The sequence below is a fragment of the Genypterus blacodes genome, unplaced genomic scaffold (genome assembly GCF_046128005.1).
Source record: "Genypterus blacodes isolate CSIRO-AG114 ecotype Tasmania unplaced genomic scaffold, CSIRO-AGI_Gbla_v1 ptg000120l_1, whole genome shotgun sequence".
Lineage (NCBI taxonomy): Eukaryota > Metazoa > Chordata > Actinopteri > Ophidiiformes > Ophidiidae > Genypterus > Genypterus blacodes.
Genome location: NW_027466923.1, coordinates 614,453 through 631,287, shown reverse-complemented (window position 1 = coordinate 631,287; position 16,835 = coordinate 614,453). Strand labels below are relative to the sequence as shown.

Here is a 16,835-nt window from a genome sequence, read left to right as displayed (position 1 = left end):
ACAGTGGCGTCACCATGCCAGGTGTTTCTATCTTCCTCCATAGCTCTTTCAGGTGTGAAGTGCGGTGCTTGGATGATCTCTGTCCACCAGTTATTGTATAATATAACAGAAATACTCGTGTCAAAGTTTTGTGAATCACAGTCCGACAGAACACACAGACACATCTGATCTGAAGTCTGATTGGATCTTAGCTCACGGCTGTTTAAAGAGCAGAAGGACGTTTGGATGAATGGTCAGGAGAACACGAGGGTATTCAGACCTTGCATCAACATCTGAACCTCAGCATCTGGATCTGTTATCCAGATAATGAGGCTGCACATAAATACAGGGTTCACACGGCTTGTGGGAAGTATTCATTCATCAAATCTGCCCACAAGTTACAAACGTCTCCCTGCCCTCTTTTCCTTGAGTTGATACTTTCTCTGAACCCGTGGTGGGAATGTGGACAGGCATGAAAGTTTCGTGAATGAACAGCAGACATCCCGTGACTCACAGAAGGACAGGGCGGGGCAGCTGACTGACAGAGCAGACATCATATACAGATGAGCAGGAGGCATTATGAGGCAAGGTGAACATCCAAGTCCCGTGATCAGATCTCAGTGCGTGGTTGAGTGAGACAGCCCTGATGACGGGACTCTAGATTTACACTGCATCAACATCTACTCTCTAATCCGGTGCTCTTCAGCTGCCTGCACGATTCAAGCCCGTCCTCTTTGCACCAGAGACAATCATCCATTTTTAAGATCATTTTAAGATCCGTTAGCTGCAGGTAACAACAACAACTCCTGATTCAAACTTTAACTTGAAGCAAGCCCAGGTGCCATTTTGTGTCTAGATTCCATTTCCACCCGTGTTTGTCATCATCCAGACGTACGTACTGTAGATTGCACATTAAATAAGAGGGGGGAGCGGTGAGATCTGAAGCACACAGAGTGGTTGTGACATATTTGCCTGTTTCATTCGGTCTTTAGTACAAGCACAGTAACAAACTAGTGAAGAATGATGGATTTATATAACTCTGGTGTACAGGTGTCTGTTTAGAAAGCCGGTTGTATAAATGGAGGTATCACAAATAGCTATTTGACAACCTTTGAAGCTTACCTGTAAATAAATGTATGCAAAGTGTACATGTTAAAAAAGAACATTCCTCTCTTTTTGAGTTCTGACTGTGAAGGGTGTGTTTATAGGTGGTATCGCCACCATGCTGGCTGTAACTATAATGCTGTATTGAGGAAAAAAAGATAATTGTGGTGTATGTGGTGTATTTAATAAGACAAAAACATGTTTATGACAAAAAATATCAGTCTTAAAAGTAAGTTGCATTGTGTGATGAAAGTCTGATGTGTTCCAAATGCATTGAATGGGCAAAAATCTTACTGTAAAAATAAATCATGAGTGATAAACATGATCAAAAGGTACATTTTTGTATATATGGACTTTTTTGTAAATTTTTATTTCAACCTAATGCAACACAAACTACCAAAATTAATTTAATAAAGTACACTGTGGACATTTGGCTGCTCTGTTTACTCTTTCTCCTTAAGATTTTATTTTTGCCGGTGGCCTAGATTTCCCAAACTCAATCTACACACAATTTCTCCAAAATGAGAGTGTATTCATGGACCAAAGTGTTAATTTTTGTGAAAAGCCTGTATCTTGGTCAATGAAGGAGCTAGAGCGCTAGAATTTCAAACACAGCATCTCTATGGCACTGGCATCCATTGGTGTTTGGTGTTTGGGTGCTGTTGTGGCCCAATTGTTCAAATATCTGAATACAAATGTTTCATGTGGGTACTGGAGAACAAATGTGAAGTAGCTTGACCACCAATGGACCAACAAGTAAACCAGAACTATAAATAGCAACAACTGGGAATACTTCACTGTCATGTCACCTGGTCAACAGGAACGCGAGCTGAAGTCAAATGAGTTCATAGAAAAGGTTTAATTTACTATCCAGACTTTTTAAAAACAAACATATTACAACTCTCAGGTAAATGCATGCTTTCATTACTTTAGGAATGGGGAAAACCACTGAAACTAAACTGTGCAACCTTCATAATAAGAGCACATTAGTGTCGAGTTGTTTTCCAGTGTGGGTGTAGAATTACACATAAAGTTTTGACGTTCCACAAACACCTTTAGCCTTCCTTTTGTCATAGTGTGTTGTTTTTTGTGGGATAAACAACACTGACTTATAGGTACAAAAAGAAAAATCAGATTTCCTCAGCCGTCCTTGCAGCCTCAGCATCATGCATGATCTGGTCTCTGATCCCCCGGCCTGAGACATATGGATTCTAGGGCCGTTTTGCCGCTGCAGTCTGAGGTCTACGGACTAAAAACACCTGTACAGTACATCACACATGTGCAGTATTTCGTTCTGGAGCGGAAATTGAAGCTGTGCAAAATCGGGACCACCAAACGTGTGTGCGACGCAGAGAGATCAAAGTCAACAACACACATTTTGGTCCCCGATCCGGTTCTCCAGTCTGTGTGGACGAAACCATTTTTGGACGTTGATGCATCGCCTGCTTTAATGGCCTTTATGTTTGGTATGGAAGCGCTCCAGCAATGCTCGCAAAATGTTCCCTGGGATCTGCTGGTGTTGGTCGATCAAAGACTGCACCGCCTGCTGCACCTGCACACCAGAGGGAAGACGGAATGTGAAAGGGACTTCTGATCTGTGTCGCGTACTAGATGATGGCAACATTATGTGGGAGAGTAAAATGATGGTGTGTTAGGAGGAGACTCAACTTACTTTATCAGCTAACTCTGCAGCATTTATGTTGGGATCGTACGGGATGGGATCGCCCAGGTAAGTACGGAACTTCACAGGGAATCCTCCATAAACGGGAACGAAAGGAATGCGGAATCTGTTATACATCCAACGAAAAATGTCTGGAGAGAGAGGGGGGAAGAAAGAGAGAGAAAGAGGAGGGATCAACATAAAGGAATCAGGTGCGTTTCTTCACGTCTACATATTTTAGTCTTTCTTTTCATTTATCTTCCCCCTGGCTTGGCTGGGTGAAACACAAACAAAGATACTATCCATTTGTATATCAGACAAACAAGCTCTATTGTACACTTACTGAGTGTTCCAAGAGATCTGAAGCCTTCCCGCAGGTTTTGGGTAAACATTGGAATTACTGGCTGAAGGAGACAGAAAGCAAAAAATAAAAAGGAGATTATAAAACAGCTGCATTTAGGAACAGGACCAGCATTCAGGCCTGCATTCAGGACCCTTACTAGGACCACCCTGTGTACAGTGTTCAGTCTACACAACCCACCACTTGAGAGTCGATGGCGACCTGAGCGAAGCCTCTGCGTTTGCCCCAGAAGAGAGGATAGGTCTCATCACTGAACAACGCCTCCCGCACTCCGCCTGGAGAAATCCCCAGCAGGTGGCCGTTCTTCAGGGCCCGCACACACTCCTCCTGAGGACCATGGATCACACTGAAGACCTCCAACAATAACTTAAATCCTAAATCAGTAGAACAAAGATAGAACAGGGGAACGCTTGGGAAACAGAACCAAAACATAAACACCCAATACTTTGGAATGGAAAAGGTTTGAATCGACCAAACTGCATCAGGATGTTTTCCAGAGTAAACAAGTTAAAGTTGATCACATATCTGCAGATAAGTGTTGATGCTTATGTGTGTGTGCGTGTAAATATGTTGTCACGCACCTGGGATCTTGAAGAGGAAGTGGTCGGCCACAGAATGACACGTCCGTCCCTTCCGGAGGATAACGCTGGCGAGGAAGTAGTAGTAGTCTACAGGGATCGCTCCGTGATAATACACGATCAGGGCCGGGCCTTTAGTGGGAATCTTCTCCAGGCCGATGATTTCATAGCCTGACGGACGGGTCAGAAGATAGATAGATGTTAAAGTTCTCCTGTAATACGTGAAGACGACAAATTGAGAGGTAACGTTCTTTACATCACACCGGTACTGCAGAGGAGCTAGATCTGAAACGTATCTAACCGTGCCATATGGCTCCGTGTCCGTCCCAGAGAGTAGCCAGAGTCTTCCTCGCTCCATCCCACAGGTTATTGCAGTAAGCTTCCCTCAGCTGATTCTTCCTCTTTTAAAAAGGAAGCATAGCAGAGAAAACAAACATGGAAACAAACTGTGACAAAAGAGATATGACTGTTTTTTATACGAACCTGCTTTTCAGTTGTGTATATTTAGCAATTATTACTAAGACTACAGCAAATTCAGTGTTTGCATACCTTGTAGACGTGGAGGAAGAGGATAGAGAGGTAAAGGAGGATGACGATGAGGAAGGGCAAAATGAAGACAATGGCCAGAGGGGTGAAGACCCACAGCAGGTACTCCAGAACACTCAGGTAATCCTGCAGCTGTCCCAGGCCGGCCCAGTCCTCCCACCAGTGAAACACACACACCTAGTAGAGCAAAGCAACAACAACACAATCAAAGACGTGATGCAGGAGTTTCAAACTAACCCAAGTCTGATCTCTCTTTCATACCAGGAAGGAAAGGGTATCCTCAGCTTCTGACAGACAGGAGCGATTCCCCCCCTCTGACATCCTGCTCACTGTCAGCCAGCTGAGAAGAGTCAGTCAGCCTCAGGAGGGAGGATGAGGATTGATAACATCTGCTGCTAGATCTGCCTGAAGACAGAGAGCAACCCTGTCTTAACTTCAGGACTAGAAGAAGTAGTTTTTGTTCACAATCTATAGAATGTGTAGGTGCAGACAATCCATGCACAAGTGGGTGCGGAACCAAAAGGAGAAGTTAGTTAGAAGATAGGTTATGATGTCCTTTTGTTTGTTTAGTGGAAAAGAACGGAACACAACATTACATACCAGCCTGAGAAATATGATAACAATAACATGACACTGACGTGAACATTATCCTTGGCTTTAATTCCTTAATGACACCGTTCGTTGTCTTCTAACTACTAGCTAAGCTTGGAGCGTTAATCACAGAAGAGCTGTCCGCAATGTCAACAATCATCAAAACAGCTGAACACAAACTTCTGACATCCGACATCGAGCTCACAGGCTTACGTCCTCCAGAGAAACCATAGAATAAAATAGAATAAAACATTACCTCGGTCAGTTACTCTGCAAACGGCCTGTTAGTAAAGTAAAGTGCATCATTTAGTGTGGTGTGTGTGTGTAACTACAGCAAACAAACTGACAAACCTCCCGCTGGCACAGCACCAATCCGGAACCTTTCTTCTTCTCTTCGTTTTTAATGACAGATTGCAATCTTTACCTACCGCCACCTACTGTACCGGAGTATGCAGACACACTACTTATGCTCCTTTTGCCCTGTGATGTGTGGAGTAAGATAAGGTAAGATAAGATAAGATAAAACGTTATTATTCCGAGGGAAAGTACTGTGCAACAGTTACAGAACAGTGGAGAGTGAAACGGAAGAATCTCCTCTAGTACAAAAAAACGCAAACAACAGAGCTGAAGTGGCTCTGAAGGGTGGGCGGTACAGAGGATGTGACGCACATTTTAGTTGCCGATTGCCGATTATTTTTTATTATTATTCGGTGTTTAAGATTCACAATGTTACAATTGGATGATGTAAAAATCCCATAGAACAATAATAAATTAAAAATTAAAAATAAAAATAAATAAAAACAATTCAAACAATTGTTCATTTCCAAAGAATGTTGCCGAACGTTGCACTAGTATGTGTTACAGTAAATTGTTTCCCTGCCGCCCTTCAAAGTACATTAGTTCCGCTTAATAGAAACAAATGCCTGATTTAAGACTGTCTGTTCATCCGCATATAAAGTAAAAAGAAAAAAATGAAACAGCGGCAAACGAAGACGCAATTAAAGCGTAGGTCAAACATTATAGTTGACATATGTTTTATATATATGTTCCAGAGAATACTATGTGTACTGGACTGCATGACAGAGAGACGGGGGGAGAGAACGAACCAGGGTTCCTCACAGGGCCAGGGAATATTTGAATTACCATCTTTTACAATTACTTACAATTACTTTCATATAAGTAAATGCAAATAATGTATATTAAAATATCCGTTTTGTAACGTTCTTAAGAATTTATTTTGAAAATACGAAAACGGAAGTCTCTCTGTTGTCAGCCTCGACATGTGTTTACAAGAGTGACAAGATACGTTTTATTTTACGGTGAGGTTAAGCTCGCTGCTCCCTGGACTGTGTGGTTGACTGTCGGTTCTCTGCCTACAATGGTGCCCGATAGGAGCATGGTGAGAGTGGTGGCGGAGGTCTTCCTCAGCAGGAGAGACATCCCTGAGGAGGAAAGCATCCACTGCCGCTGCTCCAAAGCCTTCGTACGGTGAGTTTGCTCAGGGTGATTAAGTTATGTTGCTCATCTAGCTTCAGTTCAGAAATTAGCGTTTTGGGATGTGTGTAAATCAATTCTGACATTAGAGATCAGTGTGTGCGTTATTCAAGTTTGTTCCTTTTCCTGTATCTCTCGTTTGTGCAGGGATCGTGATTTGTACCAGTCTGATAATAGATTCCTCCCATTTGACCTAACTGATCCTGCAGACCAAGGTACAGTATAAGTTAATGACCTGAACCTTAACGTTTTGACTCCTCTGACAAAACGATTAGCTCTTTCATTTAGGGTGTGAAGCCTCCAAGGTTATATAAACCACTGATCAAAGATGAAGCTCTCTGAGGTTTCATTTTATAGGAGTTCATTGTGTTAACCTGACTTGCCCTCTGGCTACAGAAGTAGACATTGAAGAGGAGGAGGAGGAGGAGGAAGAGGAAGAGGAGGAGCCTTTGGATGAAGAGGCTCAGCTGATGGCCAGTATGGGTCTACCACTGGCCTTTGGCAGCTCCTCGGACCAGAAAACAGTAAGTAGTAGAAAGTTGTATTTGTGTAGTTCTCTCTCAGCTTGCTGCTAATATCAGTTTTTTTGGTCATTAAACAGGGGAGGAGGTCTAATGGAAAGCCTTGCCGATATAAGACACCTGAAGATGAAGATGAACATCTGCAGGTTCTCAAGGAAGGTAGATGGATCATATCGATAATCTGTGAAGGTTCTCAGTCATCCAGGTCATGGTATCCAAGGAAAGTACAGCTAAGACAACTGGATTTGCTGGTTTGACACCACCATCTAATTACAGATCATGGTGTGGATGAGGATTTGCCTATTAAAGAACCAGGAACACAGGAAACGCAGACCACTGATGATTCTGGCTGGGAATTATATTGGAGTAAGGAGACATCTGAATTAATTATTGTAGAGAATTGTACAGTATTTCTTATAGAAGTAGATGGTCCACTGAGAGGTTAAGCCCAGTTATCTTATTTGCATCCATTTCCTTTACATTTACATTTACATTCCCTAAAGCTCAACAGGGTGAAGGGCTACTGTGGCACAGCTGGCTGGAGAAACATCCAGAGACCCAGCAACTGTCTGCAGAGCATCCAGAAACGGGGAGTGCTCCATGGGATAACGCAGAGACAAAGGCTGCCTGGGACCAACATGCTTCAGAGACATACTACTTCTACTGGCAGCAGTACTCATACTGGACAACCCAGGGCTGGACAGCTGACCAATCTGTCTGTAGTGAAAATACGGATGGAGAAACAGCAACAGAAGGGAAGGACAGAGAGATGCACATAGAAGAACAGAGGGACGAACAGAGGGACGAACAGACTGAAGCCCAGATGAGCCAGCAGACAGAGAAAGCTTTGCATATTGACGGTGATCTGAATGAACTGTTTGAACAGAAGTTTAACTTACAGGCTGGAGTAAATGAATTGACTCCCTCAGAAGTAGGTATAGTGTGTGACGTGCCAGAGCAGCCAGAGGAGGACGTCTGTGGGACTGATGAACCTTGTGATGGTGGAAATGATCACAAGAGATCTGCTGACTCATCACAGCAGACCACAGCTAAAACTGCAGGTAATAAAACCAAAAAGTATTCAAACAATTGTCAACCCAGAAGAAAATTAATAGTAAATATAAATGATTGTGAAGGGTTTGGACTCTAATTGCATTTGGTCTGTTTAATGTTAGTGAATATCCTTTTGAATTTCAATATTTTTCTCTTTCCACGTGTCTCTAGATTCCCAACAGGCAGGCAGCAGCTTGGACGGTCAGCATGGCTCTAGAAACAACATGTCAAATAAAGACGAGGGCAGCCACGATGATGATGATGATGATGACAACCCTCCAGGAGGCAAACATCTTAAACTGAAAAGCAGGTTTGGAAAACATTAAAAATCTTCCAAAGTCTCTGATGTTTGAGATAATATTCCCTTTTATTGCCTGGGAAAAGGTATAAACTTTGTAGTGCTTTTTATACTTTTATTGTATTAAAATAAAGTATTTATATTCGGGTTGTAGGACTTCAGATTGCGGCGTAATCATAAATCATAAAAGTCTTTATGGTAATTTTCTTAGACTAACTCCCTGTTTCCCTGTAGTCATGAGCTGGATGCGGAAGAGAATCCACAATTAATGTCTGTGGAAGCCTGGAGTCAAGTGGGACTCAGATGCAACCCAGAGCCTTTGTAAGTTTGATCAAGTTAGTATGAGGAGGAAATTCATAAAACACAGTGCCTGATTTAATGTTTTGTTTTGCATTCTTCCAGGTTTGACAGTGTATTCAGCTTTAAATCCAATTCAAGCCAGAAGCGCCAAAAGCAATGGAAGACAAAGGGAGCATCCTCCTGGATCAATAAACACACTAGATTTACTGAGACAGATGAAGGTGACTCACAACCAAAGATCAGCTCCACTCTAATGAAGGTACAGCCTAGAACCATGATTAGCTGAAAGTCTCAATATCTACGTCTTACACAGCTCCACAGATGTTTAACTTCCGGGGAAAACTAATTTTAAAAAGGCTCTGTTTTTTTTGTTTAGGTACAGAACTTCCTTGTATCAGTTCAGAGAGAAGCTCAGATGCCTCCATGTGACCCCAATGAGACGAGAAGAGAAGACACAAGTAGGACGCAGTCAGAGCTCGAGCCTTCATCGTTTGGAGGAGAAGAAGAGAAGAGAATGGGGACGGAACTGACTAATTGTGTAGATGGTAATACAGATGTTGAGGAATCCAACGCCTCCGGCCCTTCTATCATCAGTTTGAGCACTGAAAGGGAAGAGGAGAAGGAGGAGGAAATGGAGAAGGAGGAGGAGGAGGAAGAGCCGTCCAGTAGACAGTTAGAAAGTGTGGAAATTCCAGACTTCCCCTTGCCCAACACACTTGAAGGTAACAGAGGTAAGTCTCCTCAGAGGTCTGCCGTGTATCACTTAACCTGTCACCTGCACAACAACGTTCAAAGGTCCTTTTTCATTCTTCATTTTTTCATAGATTTGAGTGTGAAAAAGAAAAAGAAGCAGAAGAAGAAAGGAAGGAAAAATAGAAGGGCCGACTGTTCGAGTTTGCCAGCAGAGATGGCAGCTGAACCGGAGCTGGCTAAGTACTGGGCTCAACGCTACAGACTCTTCTCCCGCTTTGATGATGGCATCAAGTTGGACCGTGGTGAGTCTGCACCCAATGTATATAACGTGTACATTGATCACTGTAGAGCGATGCACACCATGTCCCATATTGAAAAAGCATGTTAGAGCACACACAACCATGCACTTCCATTTGAAACCGCTAACTGGTGTTGGTGCTGACCTTTCATGTTACAGAAGGTTGGTTCTCCGTCACACCAGAGCGGATCGCTGAGCACATTGCGCTCCGGGTCAATCAATGCTTCTCAGACTCTCATCTAGTCATCGATGCTTTCTGTGGTGTTGGAGGAAACGCCATCCAGTTTGCCCTCACTGGCAAAAGAGGTATGCAACATAATTATGTCAGGAAAGGTTCCAGCTTGTTTCTCTTTGTCATTGTCTTGCTTTTGTATCCTCCTCTCAGTTCTGGCAATTGATATTGACCCCGTACGGTTGAACTTGGCACACCACAACGCCACAGTGTACGGCGTTGCTGACCGGATTGACTTCCTGCAAGGGGACTTCCTTCAGCTGGCACCGCGTCTCCATGGAGATGTAGTCTTCCTCTCACCACCATGGGGAGGGCCAAGCTACATGAGCGCGGAGGTCTTTGATATTAAGACCATGATGGAGCCTGATGGATATCCTTTGACCTCTGTGGGATCAAGGTGGTGGGTGGGTGGGAGCTGCTGGCATTGAATCAAAGAAAAAAGACAGGAAATCCTTAAAGATAAATCCATTTTGTACACTCCATCATCTAGTACATTATAGGAGAAAATGTCTGCGAGCAAATGAGCAGCGTACTGGTTTTACTCCTTAACAGTGAACACTTATGAGATTTTCAGCTTGGCCAAAGGGATTTCTGACAACATCGTGTACTTCCTTCCTCGTAACGCTGACATGGATCAGGTATGTACAGCCCCTTTTTCTTACTGGACATGTTTTACCCACGGTGTGATGAACATCTTAGGACATCCAGGCAGTTAGTTGCTGCTGATAGTTGCCACTACTAAGTACTATCTCACATCTGCTGGGCTTGATTTTTCAGATTGCCTTTCTGGCTGGCCCAGGAGGAAAAGTGGAGGTGGAGCAGAACTTCCTCAACAACAAGCTGAAGACCATAACTGCTTACTTTGGCACCTTAGTAAAGTCAGAGGTCCAGTAACCGCTGCAAGTTGTGGATGTTTTATCCTCAACTGATCAGGTGTGTCTGAAATCAGGGACCAAAATCTCACATTGGGACAATTTAGTATGACCCCACGTCTGAGCAAGTTGATGACACGTTTTTGCCATTATTGGTTTCTCCCTCCTGCTGTCGTAGCCATAGCAATTTTACCATCATTTCCGTCATTGCACAATTTGACAACCATCATGGATTTTATCTCAATTAGTTTGATACCTTTTACAGACTCTTATAATCTGTTTTTATTTGTATTTTTATTGTTTAGAATGGATGAAGGGTTCCATAGAACAAAGGATAAGCCACGAACATCCTAACGCATTTGGATCGGGGGTGGAGATTGAGGCTTAGAGACATTCGCCATAGCAAGAAATGTAGATCAGCTCGTCAGGTCTCATGTGTCTGGTTGATTACAATTTGGCAAATGGGGAGGTCTGTTCTAAGCTTTAGTCATGTTAAATGTCTAATTTTCTAAGTCTCACCATCATGGCAGCACTGTATAACAGCCTTATTTTATATTGAAGATGATTATTCAGACAGTTTTAAAGGCTTCAATGACATAAGAGCTATGATGTTGTTACAACCGAAATGTCTATTCATTTCCTTTTTATTGTGCATTATAACTAATAAATGTTTTTGATAATGTTTTCTGTGTGCTCTTGTGCTTAAGCCCACACTGCTGGCAAAGGCCGTCCACTGTTCTGTGTGTATATTGTTTGTGCAGTAATGAAATGGGTTTTCTACTTGTTTTTATGCTTCTAATTCTGTAAACACATCACAGAAACACAGCAAAGCTCACAGTTATAGAAGACACTTTTACCATTAGATTCCACAACTTGAATCACAAAATGTATTATTCTAAATGAAAATACAAGTGAGAAAAGAATAGTTAAAGTATTGTTAATTTGCACCATGTTGCTATTGCATTAATTGGTGTGTGGTGTGTTTAATGTTATAAGACATATTTTTGTTGCAGCTAAACTGGGGGTTCCAATTTCAAGAACTGTAGGTCCGCCCCTGAGATTCACACGCACAAACACACGTACACACTAGCAGGGCGTCCTGTTGCCATGGAGCCTCCAGCATAAACAAAGACTGGAGAAGTTTTGTCCAGGTAGAAAAAACCCTTGACAGGACTGAAACAATGTCTTCTAGAGATGAAGGAAAGAAGAAGCAAACTCTTCTTCCCTCGCCGTAAGTTTCCTTTTCACTAATTATGTCCAAATTTGAAAGTGCGGGGGAAATAGGACAAAGAAACGAAGTAAGAGCCACGAAGACGGAGAGGTTTACAGAATAAAGTCGTTATATTTCGAGAAATGAAGTCTAAACGTTACACAGTAGTAATGTAGTGACCATTTAAAGGAAGCTGGCTGGTTTGAATGTGTTAATATGGTAAAGTGGTGATTCGTGTTTCTTCTTCCACGGTGTCCCAGCTCGTATAGAGCACACACACTCACACACGGACTCACACACGGAGTCCCCCAGAGCAGGAGACTCAGCAGGAGCGTCACGGGATCAACAAGCCGCAGAAGCTTCCACCTGGGCGGCGGCAGCAGAGTGAGCGTCAGCCTGACTACCAGACAGGCGACGCGGGTAACCACTTGTACTCTGTCTCTATAGCAACAACATCAGAGCAGCGGTGTTACACTTAACACCTCTCATTATTATGGGATGGTACCAAGTAGTATCCTGAATATTTCACAGTAATAGAATCTCATCTCTGAAAAGTTATTTTATTAAAATGATATTGGACTCGGCTCGATTCTCTATAAATATAGTGACTTGTGCAAAATGTCCATGTTGTATCAAGTCTTATAATTATTGAGAGAAATGTGATGCTTATAGACAAGACCATATTAAAAGGCATTGTTGAAATTATAGATGTTATTGCTGTGTCTCCCTGTGTCTCCCTGTGTCTCTCTCGCTCTCTCTCTCTCTCTTGTTAATGACTGTTTTCTACTTTGCAGGTGCTTGATGACAGTGACAACGACATCACTCCCAGGACCCTGTATCAGGCAGAGCCAGGGGCCCCTCAGCCCAAAGCCAGCAGGTTGTTCCTGGATGAAACCCCAGCTGGAACAGCATCAGACCTCACAACCACCACTGGAAGCTTCACTGCACCCATCCCCAGGTATCTGCTCCTATGATGGGCCGATTAGACACTGTGACACTGAAGGACGATTAAGGAATGTGTTGGTGTTCTTCTATCCACACAGAACACTGAATTTGTCGCGCAATGTCTACTTATCAATATTGACTTATCATTATCCCAATATTTCACAGGTCATTCTTTGGTAGCAGCAGAATATCAAGCCAGTCTACTGTGGAGTCGGTGAATGAGGAGATCGAGGATAAAGTTTACAGACGAGACGTGCCCATCATTCCCACAGCTCCATATGGTTACTCTTTAATTCATACTTGATTTGAAATGTTTGTTATTGTTGCCGTTTTTGTTATGCTGTTTCATGCTGTATTTATTTATTATTATTTTGCGATTACATTTGTTTCCTACTAGATGCACAAGGGAAAAGAGACAACGTGAAAGAAAAGGTTACAGAAGAGACGTTGGATAAGCTTGTAGATGTCTTCCTCTCTGAGACGGACAACATTTCACTACTGGACATACCCAGCGTCTGTGTGTCAGCAGATGATGATGGTGCAGAGGCTATTCAGTGAGTCAAGTCGTCTCCTCCAAGCTTTTCTTCAATATGAATGAACATCTCTCAGACCAACTGTGTCTTCGACTTCTGATCTTCATCTTGTTTTTCCAGGGAGAGAAATAATCGTGTTGAAATGTGCAAGAACAGAGCAGGCGATGAGAAGTATCTGGAGAGATCAATGCAAACACTGAATGAAGTGACAAAGAACAAACAGGTCCAGAGTGACAGCGCTGTCATGGTGGATGAATGTAAGGCCAAGTAAATATAAATGAATGGCTGCTATGATCCAACGCTGACATGGCTGCTCTGTCATTTCCACAGCGATCAGTGCTACTACCTGGGAAATACATGACTCCTTTAATGGCCCTGAGCATCATGAAAGCCCAGAACTAGCGAAGATTACTCATCCGGATGCTTCTGTGGACTCCAGCAGAGGGCCAGAGAGGAGCATGTCAGCGTCCAGCTCAGCCAGTGCAGGTGACAGTACACAAAACAACACTGACTGCGGCTTAACTACAGGCTGTGGACCCCAAACCCTTGAGTTTAGAACATTTTATTCCATTTATGTCTGTCTAATGGCAACAAGTAATGTTAAAATGTTAAAAGTGCAATAACATGCCTATGATACTGGTGAATAATATACATGTTAACTTTTTACAATTTTAAATGTTTTTACAGTTTATTAAGGATTGGGTTGTTGATTTCTCTTAGGCAGTGGTGCTTGGTCGCAGAAAGAAATGGAAACATTTGGGAACTTAAATACTGAGGCCGACCTACAGCAGATTATGCTGTCAGACAAATTCCAACAGAGGTTGGCAGAACTAGAGCGGAGCATCCTGGGAAACATCTTCCAAAGCAAGATGGCTGCTTACAGACAGCTGCCCATACTAACAGGTAAAACAGTCAGACAGTCCTTCTGCGTTTTAATTTTAATTTACAACAGATGTTGAGTACCTTAATGTGCCACACCTCCAACTCTGTAAACAATTTCAATAAATACTGATATATTGATTGATTGTACAAGACCCTGACAAGGTGCCTGAGCCTGGGACCAATGAGCAGAGAGACGAGGACGTGATGATTCCAGCTCTGGACCGCCTCTGGGCTTTCAGCTGTGAGCTCACAAGAGGACGGAATGTTACCTGCATGGCTTGCAACAAGAAGGACCCGGTAACAGAGTCAACCAGTTACAACTGCACAGCACACTTATTCATTTACTGCTTCTATCTTTGGTGTTTTGCAGTTAAACAAATTTACCTGCACACTATTGTTAGTCTAAATAGTTTTTTTGAATATTGCGCGGATGCTACCTGTAAATTCAACTCTGCACATTCGGCAGGACCTTCTGGCTGTAGGCTATGGCGGGTTTGACTCTGGGAGCCATGAATCAGGCCTGATCTGCTGCTGGTCCCCTAGAAGCCCCACGGTATGCTTCAATGTTATGACCTTCATTTTCAGTCTTTCACTTAGTAAAGGAGTTGACAATATTAGTGTCTTTTAAGCATTTGTGTCTGTGAAAACCTGTGAAGAGACTTTGACGATAGTTCCTGTGGGAATGACAGCTGCTTGCTCCAATATGTTGTTGTAATATGTTCCTGTGTGCAGTGGCCCCAGCATGTCTTCCACTGTGACAGCTGTGTAACCTCCATGGACTTCTCAGCCAACATCCCAAGCCAACTAGCTGTGGGAATGCATGATGGGAGCATAGCGATCTATAACATCAACATTCAACCCGACAAGACGCACGTAATCAACAGTCGGTGAGGATTCTGTGTGAGTGTGTGTATGTGGGGAGAGATAAAGGAAAGAACTGACATCATACTGACATCAATATTCCTGTTTATGCAGTGCTTGTCCCAATAAGCACTTGCATCCAGTGTGGCAGGTGAAGTGGACCAAACAACACTTGAGTTTAATGGAGGAGAAGGAAGAAGTTCTCATCTCTGTGTCTGCAGATGGCAGAATCAGCAAGTGGTTCCTCAACAACAATGGCTTTGACTGCATAGGTATTATGAGTATTACTTGCTCGCAGTAACAGCAGCAGTTGTAGTAGTGGTTGTGGTCGAAGATGTAGCAGTAGCAATTAGTAGTAGTGACAGTAGTTGCAGTAGCAGTGGTATATTAATAGTAACTGTAGCAGTGGTGATATTAAAAGATTTGTGCATTGCTTTGTAACAGACCTGATGAAGCTGAATAGAGAGCCTCATACTAAGAAGGTGAATCATGTGAAGAAGCATGAGGGGACGGTGGTAAACACAGTAAGCCAGTCCGTACAGATTCCAGCTCTTTGTTTGGACTTCCAACCAACAGTAAGTCATAACTTGTGTTCTGTCTGATCACTCAATTTAACTGGTTTAAGACGAAGCACATTATACAAAATATATGCATTATTTGTGCTGCGTAGTCCCAACAGGACTCCAGTATTTACCTGGTTGGGACATGGGAGGGTCTCATCCACAAGTGCTCCTGTTCCAACAATCAGCAAGTTCTGGAGACGTACAAAAAGCACTATGTAAGTCTGTCTGCTGTTTGTGTTTACTGCTCATGCTTTATTGTATCTTTGTTTAATCCCACTGGAAGAATTGCACACCATTCGTTGAGCAGAAGTCTCTCTTGGAATTGCCTCTATAATTGGATAATGGCCGAGTCCTATTAATTCTTGTTACAAGTATCGATACTGTAGTGGTTTTGTAAGCTGCTACATAAATAATTGACATGTTTGCTCTCAGTGCCCTGTGAACTGCATTGCATGGTGTCCATTAAATCCTGACCTGTTCCTGAGCTGCTCCTCTGACTGGACCATTCAGCTATGGAAGCAGGATAGACTTACCCCCTTATTGGGCTTCACCTCCACAAAGACACCGGTGTACAGCATCAGGTGGTCCCCAAAGTGGGCAACAGTATTTGGAGCCATCACTGAGGAACAGGTGGAGATCTGGGATTTGAATTCCAGCATGTAAGCGACACTGAGGGCGAAACTGTCCTCTCAAATAATTTATTTCAGTTTCACTCTGATTGGACACATGGATCAGTAATAACCCTCTATGTGTGTCTACCCTCAGCCTGGAACCAACCATTGTGCTCCCTTCAGTCCCTGATGTGAAGATGACATCCCTGCACTTTTCCACTGAGACAGAATGTGTCATCATAGGAGACAGTGATGGAGAAGTGACTGTCTACTTGCTCAAGAACCTGAGTGTGGGAGAGGGCAATCAGGTACAGTTAGGGAACCTGTACATTTCTTCATTTGCCATTTTCCATTCTTTTTTCAGACATTACAAAGTGTCTCTGTTGTTCTTTTCTTTCAGGTGGATGTTTTGGAAGGCATCATTCCCGCTGCAACGTCCAGATAGTTTGATTCAAAGATGATTCACACACCCTCTGTAATTTCCCTCGGGATAATAAAGTTTAAAATCCTTTATCTCAAGTCTCACACTGTAATGTTGGTTTAAACGTCATGCTTTGAACTCAACAGATTCCAACCTAAACATTCAAGTGACTTATTTCTGCTGTTGGCTTAGCATGGATGTTATCATTGTGGCTTAGAAAGAAATTCTG

General features: G+C 42.9%; 3 protein-coding genes across 5 annotated transcripts; 2 read left to right on the top strand and 1 right to left on the bottom strand.

The window, feature by feature from the left end:
- Positions 1-1,617: 1,617 nt before the first annotated feature.
- Positions 1,618-5,452, bottom strand: tmem68 (transmembrane protein 68). Of its 3 annotated transcripts, none has more exons than XM_076162403.1 (9): positions 5,163-5,452; positions 4,490-4,617; positions 4,232-4,405; positions 3,984-4,083; positions 3,686-3,853; positions 3,285-3,478; positions 3,087-3,147; positions 2,756-2,895; positions 1,618-2,635 (listed from the first exon to the last, which is right to left on the bottom strand). In XM_076162403.1, the coding sequence occupies exons 2-9, from the start codon at positions 4,547-4,549 to the stop codon at positions 2,531-2,533; spliced, it is 1,002 nt and encodes a 333-aa protein (XP_076018518.1). In that variant the 5' UTR covers positions 4,550-4,617; positions 5,163-5,452; the 3' UTR covers positions 1,618-2,530. The 3 variants fall into 3 exon arrangements, with proteins under 3 accessions (XP_076018518.1, XP_076018516.1, XP_076018517.1); XM_076162401.1 differs by having other exon boundaries at positions 4,490-4,633; positions 5,076-5,451; XM_076162402.1 differs by having other exon boundaries at positions 4,490-4,633; positions 5,171-5,451.
- A 434-nt stretch (positions 5,453-5,886) lies between these two features.
- tgs1 (trimethylguanosine synthase 1) lies at positions 5,887-11,261 on the top strand. Its single transcript, XM_076162278.1, has 15 exons — positions 5,887-6,307; positions 6,461-6,528; positions 6,710-6,837; positions 6,915-6,993; positions 7,111-7,200; positions 7,338-7,895; positions 8,059-8,197; positions 8,420-8,506; positions 8,588-8,744; positions 8,862-9,216; positions 9,310-9,480; positions 9,636-9,782; positions 9,862-10,078; positions 10,268-10,346; positions 10,486-11,261. The coding sequence occupies exons 1-15, from the start codon at positions 6,198-6,200 to the stop codon at positions 10,600-10,602; spliced, it is 2,502 nt and encodes an 833-aa protein (XP_076018393.1). The 5' UTR covers positions 5,887-6,197; the 3' UTR covers positions 10,603-11,261.
- A 760-nt stretch (positions 11,262-12,021) lies between these two features.
- dnai4 (dynein axonemal intermediate chain 4) lies at positions 12,022-16,827 on the top strand (the record flags this gene model as incomplete). The annotated part of the gene is made up of 16 exons (XM_076162109.1): positions 12,022-12,210; positions 12,585-12,748; positions 12,901-13,016; positions 13,133-13,289; positions 13,389-13,525; positions 13,599-13,754; positions 13,989-14,171; positions 14,302-14,447; positions 14,617-14,703; positions 14,883-15,037; positions 15,126-15,283; positions 15,456-15,586; positions 15,682-15,789; positions 16,007-16,233; positions 16,340-16,493; positions 16,586-16,827. Coding segments are annotated over 16 exons (2,313 nt in total), but the record flags the coding sequence as incomplete, so codon positions are not given.
- Positions 16,828-16,835: the final 8 nt, after the last annotated feature.

Bases quoted from the DNA above. Each gene is read 5' to 3' on its own strand.
- tmem68 (XM_076162403.1), bottom strand. From the start codon at position 4,549: ATGTCAGAGGGGGGGAATCGCTCCTGTCTGTCAGAAGCTGAGGATACC. The intron at 4,406-4,489 runs GTATGAAAGAGA...TTGCTCTACTAG, and splicing joins AGGATACCCTTTCCTTCCTG to GTGTGTGTGTTTCACTGGTG. The intron at 2,636-2,755 runs GTAAGTTGAGTC...TCTGGTGTGCAG, and splicing joins CTGCAGAGTTAGCTGATAAA to GTGCAGCAGGCGGTGCAGTC.
- tgs1 (XM_076162278.1), top strand. From the start codon at position 6,198: ATGGTGCCCGATAGGAGCATGGTGAGAGTGGTGGCGGAGGTCTTCCTC. The intron at 6,838-6,914 runs GTAAGTAGTAGA...GTCATTAAACAG, and splicing joins GCTCCTCGGACCAGAAAACA to GGGAGGAGGTCTAATGGAAA. The intron at 10,347-10,485 runs GTATGTACAGCC...TTGATTTTTCAG, and splicing joins GTAACGCTGACATGGATCAG to ATTGCCTTTCTGGCTGGCCC.